Source organism: Acartia tonsa, chromosome 3 (assembly GCF_053477335.1).
Source record: "Acartia tonsa isolate MP-2025a chromosome 3, ASM5347733v1, whole genome shotgun sequence".
NCBI lineage: Eukaryota > Metazoa > Arthropoda > Copepoda > Calanoida > Acartiidae > Acartia > Acartia tonsa.
In genome coordinates, this window is record NC_137262.1 from 33450091 (window position 1) to 33463334 (window position 13244).

Consider the following 13244-nt stretch of genomic DNA (forward strand, 5'->3'; position numbering starts at 1 on the left):
TCTTTTCTGAAGAACCCAGTAAAAGTGTCGGAATGATTATGACGTAAAAAAATAAGTAGCCAATGAGAGGCCACTATAAATTTTACCATTGGTCAATAATGGCCTCTCATTGGCTATTTTTTTTTTCTTACGTCATAATCATTCCGACACTATTACTGGTTTTTTTTCTGAAAGTCCTTAGAGTGCCAGACAAGAAACTTTTCCTAATGTTTGCTTTGTTAAAATATGGAACAACCTATATGCTATAAGATGTTCTGAAACTAAAAATTCTACTAAAAATCTCATTAAAAAGAAATCATTAGATAGGTATAAGAGTTTTAATTGTAATAAGCAAAAATGTTTTGTCTGTAAAAATAATTAAAATCTGCCTAAATTTGTTTCAAAATTTTAACAATTATCTAACCCCATTGTATCATAGTGTAAATAGCATTGCTAATACCATACTATTTATTTATCTATTTATATGTTATATGTATATATCCAATATAATTATCTTATTAAATTAGATGTAGCTAGAAACCTTATAAAATTTATTTGAATATGTTTGTCCTAAACTGGTATTTTCAGCTTATGCAACGGCCAACCCAGGTTATGAAAGTACCAAACTATGCATAAAATATGTGAATATGTGTAATAATTTTATTATTATTATTTTGTATGCTTATGTTGAAATACATATCTATCTATCTAAGCCTCATAATATTCTTAATATTAATGTAAAGCAGCTGACATAGCTGCAGTAGTTATAGCGTCTCTTGTATGAGGCAGTGTTGGCCACATCCGTACCCTACAGTAATTTGATATTTTACCAATTATGCTAAGGCCACGGTTAAAACTAGTTGATAGAGAAGTCCAATAGAAATGGTTAGAATGTATCTTTGTTTCCAGTAAGATCTAAGAAACTGCAAGACAAACACTTGTGTTAGGCAAACCTCGTTTTTTAAAAACTCCACAACTTTAATTCAGTTACATTGTTGTGTTTCTAATCTTGTGGTAAAGTGTGAATACAAACTGTAATGTCAATCTAAATTAGCAAAAATTCACTTTATTTCAAAATTATTACATTTTAAATTTTTGGAGATCTTAATGGACTTGACAAAATAGCTGGCTATAATAGAATGCCAGCAAACAAGGCTGTATTATTCAGGTACACTGCAAAAACTGCAAAAACTGCAAAAATGTCTAAACCCAACAAAACAATTTTGAAGCTTTGTATTTTTAATTTGGTTACATTAATGAATAAATTGTAGGACAGCGAGTATTTAATTAAAGCAAATAATGTAATATTTAAAGGACAGTTCAATATAAAATTTTATCAAAATATCTAACTAACATTTAATATAAATGACCCAATTGAGGTTATTAGGGTTAACTGTTGTCCTATGGTCGCCATGCAGCTTTCACAGCCATGCTCTGATTCATAAATGTATAATTATAGATGTATAACTTAGGCAACTACCTGGATCCAGTGGTTGAGACTTTTTTCATCTGCTAGCAAATTGCTTTCTGCTATTTTTGCCTGATATTTTCGACGCGATTGGTTGGTATTCAAAAACCCAATATAAAGTCGAGACATGGTCTCAACCCGCACATATGCAGTTATTTAACCCCTGAACCCTCTACTACACTGCATCCTCTTATTTACGAGGACGGTCTCTAACTCCGCAAGGCTACGTCACCACACAGAGAATAGAAATGTAATTTATTAAAGGAAAAATAGTGTCATAGTTCGGTGGTTATGAAATCGATGTGAGTGTTTTTTTCATTAAAACAATATCATAAATGCCAACTTTTCAAATGATAAGATTTTATCATAGATAAGATAAGAAATTAACAGATAAGGATTTATTTCTCCATATCTTAAATGATTAACATATGATTAATATGATGAAATTACATCAAATGTTCACTGAAATAAAACTGTCATCGTAATTTTTAACAAATCAAAGAATTTTCGTACATTAATAGCTCAGCAACAGAACGATAATAACATGTAACAGTTACAGTAATCAATATCACTATATACACAATTTTTATAATTGTTCCTTCAATAATGACCCTATTAGAAAAGAGCTACAACTATAACAAAAGAAAAATAAGCATTACAACATACAAATGCAGCGAATCACAAATATCATGGAATGGAAAGTGAGGTATAGAGCAGTCAGTTATTCAGTTGTTTTGATATAGAAAAGAAAGGGAGATAATAATCAAATACTCAAGGAAAATCTTATTTATCTTCAATACCAGTCGAAAAATCTTTTTTCCTATATCCTCTGGACATTACGGACGGACGACAGACAAACATACAAACAAATTTAATAAAAGAGTAGCTTGCATAATAAAAGTGTAATAAATAACAAATAATCATTAAAATAAATTTTTTGAAACAAGCAATGTTTATGAAAGAACTTTATGAATATGGTATTAAAGGGGGTTAGAAAGAAAAAAAACCACAAACAATACATGATTCAAATATATCAAATTGCATTACAGAGCATTTTACAATCAGTTTATTAGGTTTTCATCTGATATCATGTTCATAAAGCTGATTTAACACCCAACGGAGTATCGGTCCTGAGAGGCGGGTAAATATAGAATATTGTGATTCTGTACAGTCATTAAGACCACTGTTTGTCAGTCCTACCAACTCTAACTGCCCGTTTCCCTGAAATATAAGGTATTTATTAATCTTTCTCTCTGATATTTATCTGACTTTTGTCTGACTTTTTGTCTGAATGTATGTCTTGCTGTTTGTCTGACTGTTTGACTGACTGTTTGACTAACTGTTCGTCTGACAATTGTTGTGACTGTTTGTCTGACTGTTTGACTGACTGTTTGACTGACTGTTTGACTGACTGTTTGACTGACTGTTTGACTGACTGTTTGTCTGGCTGTTTGTCTGAATGTATGTCTTGCTGTTTGTCTGACTGCTTGTCTGACTGTTTGACTGACTGTTTGTCTGATTGTTTTTCTGTCTGTTTGGCTGAATGTTTTACAGGCACTGCTTCATTTCTCTATTTCTATGTCTATAATTGAATATATGTCTGTTTGTCTGCTATCTATCTATCTACCTTGTCTCTAACAGCTCCTGCTCCTGAGTCCCCCTTGCAAATATAGGCTCTAGTCTCGAGTATGCTATTATCTATCTATCTATCTACCTTGTCTCTAACAGCTCCTGCTCCTGAGTCCCCCTTGCAACATAGGCTCTAGTCTCGAGTATGCTAATATATATCTATCTATCTACCTTGTCTCTAACAGCTCCTGCTCCTGAATCACCCTTGCAAACATAGGCTCTAGTCTCCAGTATGCTAATATATATCTATCTATCTACCTTGTCTCTAACAGCTCCTGCTCCTGAGTCCCCCTTGCAAACATAGGCTCTAGTCTTGACAGTGCCAATAGTCTCCATACACATATGCAAAACTAAAAAAATTGGATCATGTAAAGAATAAGAGTTTTTCCAGCAGTATAAACTTTTGAGAGTTTGACAGAATATAGTCAAAGAAGTCCAGGCTTTTTTGGGGGGTTGGGGCGGGGAATGTATTTATAAAACTTTTAGTTTAATCAGTATCAGAATTTTAGTTGAAAATTTTGATTATTTGCTTATGATAAAGCATAAAAAATTTCAAATTTATATATTTATTTAAGATATGAAAATTACCTGAAATTGAGTCGACTTCAAACTTTTTACTGCATCTTTCATTAGGAACATGACTGAAAATAGATTATTTATGAGTTTTGGGGGATTTGACGGTACTTAAATAAATTCATAGTGTCATTAAATTTTTTTAAGTTTGTATATAAATCATCATAAGCTTTGGCCTTAGCCTCTAGTTTGTGGGGGTAATGTTTAAAGTTTTTACGTATTATTATTATTATTATTTTCACATTTTTATTGAAAATTCAAAAAGTGGTTGTGATTTAAGGATTTAAAGCCGTGGCGATGCGTAGCCAATTTGATTTAAAGATCGCTATTAGGTTAGCGGCTGTACCACTGGGAGCGACAACGGCAACGGCTACACATTTAAAGATCCAGCTCAGTATATTTTCTGAGAAGTACAACCTTTTCGGTACTTTAGACTGACAGACGCACCTCTACTTTGTGTAATAGCTCACTTGGGTCGCGTTCTATAAATATCCAGCGCTTTCACATAAAGTACCTTATTGAGCACAGAAATACCAACCCCTTAATTTTTGGGTATAGTCCCCTTCGTAACATCGCACCGTATGAGGCAAATCTTCGTATTTTTCACAGTAGCTTTTCTCCTATTTCTAGCCTTTGCGGACGGCTCTAACCCTGCGGGGCAAATTACCTAACCCTGTGGGGCAATCACCTAACCCAATATAACCTAACCTAACCTAAAATAACCTATAAAAAGCCATTTTAAAAATACGACGAATCGCCCCTTATGGGGCGATGTTAAGAAAGGGACTATTCCCATTTTTTTTTATAAAATTGAAAATCAATTTTGCGTTTGTTTGTTTATAACTTTTGTAAGGTTAGGTGTTATTAGAAGGGGGGCTGGTATCATTTTGTGAAAGCACTTAATATTTTTTCATTGACATATCATAGCATATCTAAATATATTTACCTGAAATTACCTTGTATGAGCTCATATGTTTTAATATTGGCAGAGCTCTGATGGGCCTTGTCGTTCGACCATGCTGAAATATAAATTCTATTGAATTTATATTCAATTATCTATAATACAAAGTAGAACGATGTCTGTGTGTCTGTCTGTTTGTCTGTTTGTTTGTAGCGAAGGATCTTGCTAACCGCTGAACCGATCGGGTTCTCCGTTACAGGGTAGCTTCTCATAGGTCCCAGGAAGGTTTATAACTATTTTCTTGGGGGGTGGGACACCCCAACCCCCCCCCCAAAAAAAAAAAATTTTTCTTCTTAAAACTAAAGTTGAAATAGTGGGGTCGACTACCCATCCCCCCCCCCAAAAAAAAAATCCCTCCCCAAAATATTTTTTTTAAAATCTAAAATACGAAAAATTGGTTTAATTGAACCTCTTGGGGCATAGCCCCTAGAGGCGAGGGGCGAAGTCTCTAGTCTATAATACAAAGTAGAACGATGTCTGTTTGTTTGTCTGTTTGTCTGTGTGTCTGTTTGTTTGTAGCGAAGGATCTCGCTAACCGCTGAACCGATCGGGTTCTCCTTTACAGGGTAGCTTCTCATAGGTCCTGGGAAGGTTTATAACTATTTTCTTGGGGGGTGGGAAACCCCTAACCCCCCCAAAAATTAAAAATACCCCCCACCCCGAAATTTTTTTTTCTTTTTAAAACTAAAATTAAAATAGTGTGGTCGACTTCCCCCCCCCCAATAAAAAAAAATTCCCCCCCACCCCCCAAAGAATTTTTTTTAGATTTATTTTTTAAAATCTAAATTACAAAAATTTGGTTTGAAGCCGCTAGTATATATATATTTTAAAGGGTTGTAATATCTGAAACATGTATATTTAGGGGTCATTGACCTGTAAATTATACTGGTCACCAAAGTTTTTGGGCACCATCAAAAACTTTTGGGTCTTTTCGGATAAACATTCATCATTGTTCAAACTTTTCCTCTAATATTTTTAATCTACAGAAGGAGTAATTTTGTTAATCATTATCGTGAATAAACATCAAATTATCTTTGTCTATCTTTTAAGATTTTATTAAATTAGTCCGTACGTCACTTTTTAAAATGGTCTTAGAATTCATGATGAATTTTACCTGAAACGGTAACTTTTTCGAAAATTGCAAGGTCCTCGAATGTGTCCAAGTCAGGTAGACAAATTGGATTCAACTAAAACAATAACTTATATCATTGCATTTTAATTAACTTATTCAAATATGGTGAACTTAAGGCAAAACACCATAAAATTTGTGAACTTTTGAATAGTTATTTCTTTCATCGTATTATAAACGGCTTTCTGCGGATATAGAATGTACAATTATAAGATTAAAACCAGTTTTTTAGCCCCGAGGTGCCGAAGGCACGGGCTAAAAAAACTGGTTTTAATCTTATGATTGTACATTTTTATATTCGTAGAAAGCCGTTTATAATACGATGCTAGACATAGTTTTTCGTATGGATGAGAACCGGTTCCTATCCACCCGATTCGAATGAATACGAGAAAAAAAAATTCTCAAAATTCACCTACGAAAAATGCCATGATTTAACGTCCTTATCCTATTATATAAAGTAGTAAATGTTTTTTGTCTGTCCCGAAGAATCTCGCTAACCGCTGAACCGATATTGTTCTCCTTTACAGTGAAGCTTCTTATAGGGAAGGTTTTTAACTATTTTTGGGGAGGGTGTCTTCACCCCCCTCACCCCCGAATTTTTTTTTACTCTTTTGAAAATCAAATTTAAAATGGGATGAGGTCGACTTTTCCCCCTCCTGACTTAAGTGCCTCTAAGGGCCTCTAGGGGCGTAGCCGCTAGTTTCTTTTAAATCAATTCATTTAAGTCATGAGTTTTACTTAATAGTATTTTTTTTTGGGGGGGGGGGGAATTCTTCTTTGTTGAATTTTATCTGTTCTTTTATATAAGAGAATATATATTTCAACTTCCCCCCCCCCCTCTATCTTTTTTTTTTTTTTGGGGGGGGGGGGGTTGGCAAAAAACAAAAGCTTACCTCAACCTCTTGTTCCAATGTCATAATAGCTACATCAAAATTATGAGGTAATTCTTTCTCATTATATTTAGGATGCTTTATCACCTGAAAAAATAAACATTTACATTTTTTTTGCATTGTTTAGAACTTTTAGTATCAAGATAAAAATGAAGCTTTTTATAGTGCCTATTAAAGATGACGTCATACTGGCCTGCCATTGTTTAATTAAAATGTATACTGACCTGCCATTTATTCTTTGTTTTTGGTCATTTGTATTGTATGACGTCATATTTTATTAGCACAATAAATTCGATAAAAATATACTGCTATAATGAGTAATCTTGTACATGGAAAAAAAATCATGTTATTTTTATAAACCAACTTATAATCAAATTTACATCAAAAGACATTGAAAGAAAACTAAGGTGAGTAAATTTAAGTTTTTTAAACAAGGATGGCAACATCTGTAAGAAGCGAAACACAAAAGAACATAAATGGACAAAGTGAATTATAGAGCAAATATTCAGTAGTCATAAATAGACGGACAAAGTAAGTTTTATACTGAATGATTTCGGAAAGGGATATCTTCATATAAAAAACAGCAATCTATCTTAAAAAGCAGCGGAGAAAATCATAGTGATACTGACTGACGGACAGACAGAGTAAATTTTACCTCTATAATATTATAAGAGATACATTTTTGGTTTTCTAGCTCATCATAACATCCACCACTCCTACACTCTAAAATATATTCTTGGGTAAACAAGGATGACAATAACCATAAAAGTGCTTTTAATATTAAAAAAAATATTTTTAAAAATCATTGTTTATGATTTTGTAAAACTTATTGAAATGGTTAATAAAAATTAAAATAGATTTTGGACATGGTTACAGTTTAAGACTTAATTAGAAAGAAGCTACGCTTAAAAATCCAATATCTTAACTTAAATTTCTTTAATAGGAATTCTCAACCTAGGTTTGAAATCGATACGACTATTCTACATGTTTAAATGAAGAATTATTAAATTCGAATTATCATTTAGGACCATATTTTACAACTATTCTTTGAAATCAGCGTTAAAACATTGGGCTGTTTCCCCCAAAGCGCCAAGTCGAATACATAATCTTCCCGTTTCTCGTTTGTTTTATTGTAGGTTAGCTAGATAAAGTTATATTGGGTACACAGTAGACCCGCAGGGTTATGGTTACCGAAAGGATTAGGCATATAAAAATACACCCCTCCCCCCTCCTTTATTTTTAATATAAAAAATGGGAGAAGGGGTGGGTATGTCTATTATCCACTAGGTACTTCAAGACTGAATGCATTATACATTATTTAGGATTTATTGAGCAGCTTTGCTACAAAAAGCAAAAGTAAAAAGTTTACTTTTCATTAAATCATTTGAACGGGGAATCACCAAATTTTTGTTTCATATCCTTTTAAACATCCTTGATCTTTGATTATATCTAAGTAGAAAATATGAAAATGTAAAATGCGTAAGTTACCTTTTAAATTTTTTTTAAGAATTAAGAATTTATAAATGTATTAGAAAACTATCAAAGGCTTCGTTTTCTTGAATAATTATTTTAAGTCCCAATCACCTATAGCTCCACTCCTCCTTCTTTCATTAGTTGGTACAAAATTTCTTACAAAGGGAGGGATGAGACATTGGACACTAAATCACAATGGTACCCAAAGTTTTATAACCACGTTACAGGGATTTGGGGATAAGATAATCAATGATAAATTGTTATAAATCCCCAATGATGACAAAGAATGAAAAATTTATGTTGAAACATTTGGACAATAATCAAACCAACCAATAAAATTATTAAAAGTTTTTAAGCCAACGAATGAAATAAAGTTTTTACAAAACTTTGGGTACTAGAGGAATTTATAGCCGAATGTCTTCTCTATCATTGTCACGTTGGATCAAAAACGTTGGGTACCTTTATTGTTTTTGATTGTTTCTTTCCAAACTAGCAGTGTCCAAACTTTCCAACCACTAATTTGTTTAACAAAAGGGTTAATTGTATTTATAATCATGGGGGAGGGTTATTAAATTGTCGTCCATTATCTTATCCCCTAAGTTACATGTGTATCACCCATTTTTAAATTCGGGTAATCACTAAATTTTTCGTCGGTCAGTTGAATTTTTCTTTGCGAACGTAATTATACACTTAATTCATCATGCAGTATTGTTTACCCTGTGTTTTACCACCCAAGAAAATATGGGGAATTACCAATTTTAAAATAAGGTTATTGAAGGGCTATACATTATTACTCCGCTTTATTCTGTCTAACAAAATGAGAAATGACGTTGAGATCAATCATAATGATAAATCGAAGCGGATACCACTACACACACGATTTAGTAGCGAAGCTACATAATAATGCAATTTGTCTTTTCGTCCTTCAGTCATATATATATCGGAAGGTCGTCCCTTCTTCGTGATCATGAAGAGAACCCAGAGCATCATCCACGTGTAATGGGATGCGTTACTCTAACACCCAAGGATATTAGGTTAAGTAACATCCATTAGACAACCAACCCTTTGATTGCACGACCTTTGTCTGAGAAGTCCATCAGTGCATGGTAGTGAGTTGTGCCTGTTTATGGGCGAAGGCATTCTTCCTACTCATACTATCTATGTCGCGCACCTGACATAGCAGCAGTAGGAACCATTTTTAACACCTTTAGTTTTGACGCAGTGTCGGCCCAAGATTCGAACCTACCAGCTCACCGGCGACGAGCGGATGCGCTACGTGTTGAGCCACGATCGCGGGTTAAATTATTAAATACCAATTATTAAAGAGCATCCAGTATATAATTTACTCGGTCGGTAAATCTCTCAGGAATGATACAAATAATTATCTTTGCCTTGCTGTGCCTTGTAATTATTTGCGCAATGGTAACTTGTTAATATTATGGGGGAAAAATGAGATAAAAATCCACTTATCTAACTCCCTTCATCCATGAAAATGTACAAAAAAAAAGCTTCATGTAATCATAAATCATTTAAATGTTGCTTCTAACACTATAAGAAAAGCAAAAGAAAATAATTAATTTAAAATTTGCTCCGGGTATTATTTGATTTATCAAGCCTTTTCAATTATCCAAACTCGGTGGCGGTTTCCCTAAAAGTGCCAAGTAAAACAAATAACCATCTTTCCTTGTTCTGAAATATATTGGAAATAAAGGGGGTAGTTTTTTTTTCTGGTGTTTATTGTTACGTAAAGCTAGGTTAAGTTAGGTTTTATTAGGTACAAGGTAATCCTGCATGGTTAGGTTTCGCAGGGTTAGGGCCTCTGCAGTGGTTAGACACTTCAAGATGGGGGTGGGTTTAACTGAGGTGTCCCAACAGGTAAATTTTAAAAATCTACTTTAATATTCATTTATCACACTTTCTTTATACTTTTTATATGCAAAGCGCATTCTATCAATCTTAGGGACCCTCACACTGTCTGACTATATTTCTGTATTAATATATGATTTCTGTAAGTCTGTAATGCATTGCATGAAACGCTTGTTTAAAAACAGTGCATAATTATTGTATATATGTGTTTTAAAAAATATTTCCAACTAAAAATGAATAAATAAATAATTATAGATGTATGATCCAGACATTTACCTGGATGACCTTTTCGTCTGAAGCAAATTTTTTTTTTTTTTATTTGGTAGGAACACGGCTGTGCGTATATTTCCGACGGTATTTGCTGATTTCAAAGATCCACAGGATTCCCGCCCCGTGGGTAGAGTTACATATAACTCATACCACTACTTTAATCATAGAAACATTAAAGATTTATTAATTTACCTGAACTTGGTAAGCACTTGTCAACAGAAGAAATTTTAGCATCCAGAGAAAAGGCCACGTAGTACTTGTCTGACTTATCGAAGCAGTGGGCTGCTGATACTGAAAAGAAAAAACTCATATTAATTTAATGGATAAATATAATATACGTTGATATTATGAAAGGGGAAAATCAAGTTGTTACTATGCACTTTATTTATTGGTTAGTTTGTTTATCTAGTAAAAGAGGAGGGATTGGGGTAAAGGGGTGAATGGGAGTTATTGTTATTTTAGCTCACTGCAAATAACAATTTATTAGAAAACATGAAAATCTGGAGTAACATCCAAGTAATAATATATTGAGACGGAACTTTTAAAAGAAAAAATACATTTTGTGTTAAGGCTGCAAAGAATTTGAACGACTTTGTCTTTTGAGTTTAAATGTATAATGTTTTCAAGGATATCTAAGGAGAGCTAATCTCTCCTTTTCTGTCAAAACATCCGGGATATTAGGTAAGTAACAACCAACAGACAACCAACTCTTTGATTGCACGATCTTTGTTTGGAAGTCTTAACTGTGCATGAAAGTCTTATCCCGTTAGATCCTTGGGATGCGCTACATGTTAATTTGTTAAACGAACCTATATGTTTTTTGGTAAGTAGAACAACAGAACAGATTGTATTGCCAAACAGGACACCACTCCATTGGTTATGATCCTTATGGGCAGGTTCTCCGTTTAAAACAAAGGGTGTAAACTCTGGCTCTGGGGTCTTGCCACAGCCTGGGAAAGCCTAAAACAAGATAATTACTCCATGTTTTATATTCTAATATATATTTTATACATATTTTCAAAAAAAATATTATTTTCTTTTTTAAAAGTAATTAATAATTCAGGGCTCAACAGCCTCGACTAAGCCTCAAAATTAAACCTGTTTGGATGCCTTGATTTTTTAATTAGAGTGATTGCCATATTTGAGTCAGGTTTAGACTTTTAGTTTTTAAATATAAAAAAGGTGATTTCCCTGAGGATTGCAGTCAGCTGGCAAGTGGCTGCCTAGCCCTAATTAATATCAGATGTTTTTTTTCATTAATCAAATAATAAACATTAATTAAATAGGTATAAATGATCATTCTTTTCAAACATAGGTAATTAGACATATAATTAAATCGGGAAAAATATTTTTCTTTATCTGTTCTATTTAGTTATATTTTTATTTATAAATCAGGCTATTCAATGATTCGTTTGTCAGTTTAGGGCTCTGCCTTCGTTTCTACCTATAGATGTTGTCATTCTTGTTAAAAAAAAATAAATACCTGGTTTAGCTTACGTTGAGCAGATTTAGCATGCTCCAATTCCTAACAATGAAGAAATATTATTGAATATTATCAATGGACATTTATTAGCATAATACTTTTACAATAAGTTTGTGCAATTTATTCACTCACTTACAGTTTAATTTAATAATAGTTCATACACTTTTGGAAAATTTTAATCCAATCTGAAATGCTGTTTGGTTTTTGTTCTTATGTTTGACTTTCTATTCAGTTATTTATTTATCAATGTAACATCATGTACTAGCTGTAACCCCCCTCCCCCTCTTGAGTCCTCTCTGGGAACTATAGGTGGGAGGGTGGTGAATTTGACCCTCTTCTATTTTTCATTTTATTTTTTTAAAAATTGTGAGGGGATTTTTGGAGGGATAGTCGACCATTCCCCATTTTTTATTTTAGTATAGTTAACTAATAATCTATATATCCATCTATATACACCAATCTATCTATTCTATACCTTACTATCATCGTTTTCACTGCAGTATGCAAAATCAAGGACATATCTATCTTCACAGCACACATATAATCTTTTGTCTCCTGTAGGACCAGTACATTTATCTCTTACATAATACTGAAAATAATTCAAGTAATGATGGATTTAATTTTAATTAGGTCTTACACCATATTATCATGTACTCTAATAATAAGGAAATTGTAGCTGGCTAAAATAAAGATTACCCCCCCTCCCCCTTACCATTACCCCATCCCCTCCACACCTACTGAATAAACGAACTAAACAATAAATAGATAATTAAGAAACAAGGTTTCCTCTTATGTCGATTAAAAATTATCAATATTCAGTGAAAGTTATGCAAGTTTTTGAGCCAAAGAATAAGATTACATGGCTATGAATCTTCGAGTATCAGTGTAATTTACAGCTTTATGTCCCCTCCGGCTCTACCCCTGGAGAGGGTACCCTTAGGAACGGTTTAAAATTTTAAAAGTTGCAAGGGAAACAAAATTGAAGAAACTATCATGGAGAAGCTGCGCTTCTAACACTGAGATATTAAATGATCTATAATTACCAATAATCTTTGGATTTGAGTTGCTTCAAAGATAGTGTCACAGCTGTATTTACACCTTAATAAATATATTAAATAAGGAAAAATAAACCAATATTATCTAATTCATTATTTTTAAAATTGCAATTTGAAAAATGAGCACATTAATTAAATGATCTTATCCTAAAAGAACACATTGTAATTTATTTTCATTTCTTATTACAAAATAAATATAAAATAGAATAAAAATTTGATAGTTAAGCAAATTTAAGTATAAAGAAAAATTGAAAAAAAAAATGAAATAAAATAAGGTCCTTTATATTAAACTAGACGCATTGAACCTAGCATCTAGAGGCATGCAGAGAGCGGAAAATAGCATAAAACCAACCTGGGACTAATGTGTAACTCCCCTTTAATGGAAAACTCAATTATTTCAGTAGTTATTAAAATCTTAAGCTACAGACAAAAAAACCTTACTACTTTATATAACAGGATTAATTGAAA

The 13244-nt window shown here is 32.8% G+C and overlaps 1 protein-coding gene across 2 annotated transcripts in view; it reads right to left on the reverse strand.

Annotated features, from left to right (window-relative positions):
- Positions 1-1820: 1820 nt before the first annotated feature.
- LOC145313936 (phenoloxidase-activating factor 1-like) overlaps positions 1821-13244 on the reverse strand; it is a 12916-nt gene continuing 1492 nt past the window's right edge. Inside the window, exons 4-15 of one of the 2 annotated variants that reach the window (XM_080153597.1) lie at positions 12765-12819; positions 12197-12310; positions 11722-11763; positions 11048-11198; positions 10431-10529; positions 7285-7352; positions 6633-6716; positions 5725-5797; positions 4596-4668; positions 3665-3717; positions 3335-3426; positions 1821-2668 (exon numbers count right to left, since the gene is read on the reverse strand). In XM_080153597.1, the coding sequence (XP_080009723.1) occupies positions 2525-2668; positions 3335-3426; positions 3665-3717; positions 4596-4668; positions 5725-5797; positions 6633-6716; positions 7285-7352; positions 10431-10529; positions 11048-11198; positions 11722-11763; positions 12197-12310; positions 12765-12819 (1048 nt within the window). In that variant the 3' untranslated portion in view covers positions 1821-2524. The remainder of the gene's footprint in view (positions 2669-3334; positions 3427-3664; positions 3718-4595; positions 4669-5724; positions 5798-6632; positions 6717-7284; positions 7353-10430; positions 10530-11047; positions 11199-11721; positions 11764-12196; positions 12311-12764; positions 12820-13244) is intronic. The other variant, XM_080153598.1, reaches the window with a different exon arrangement.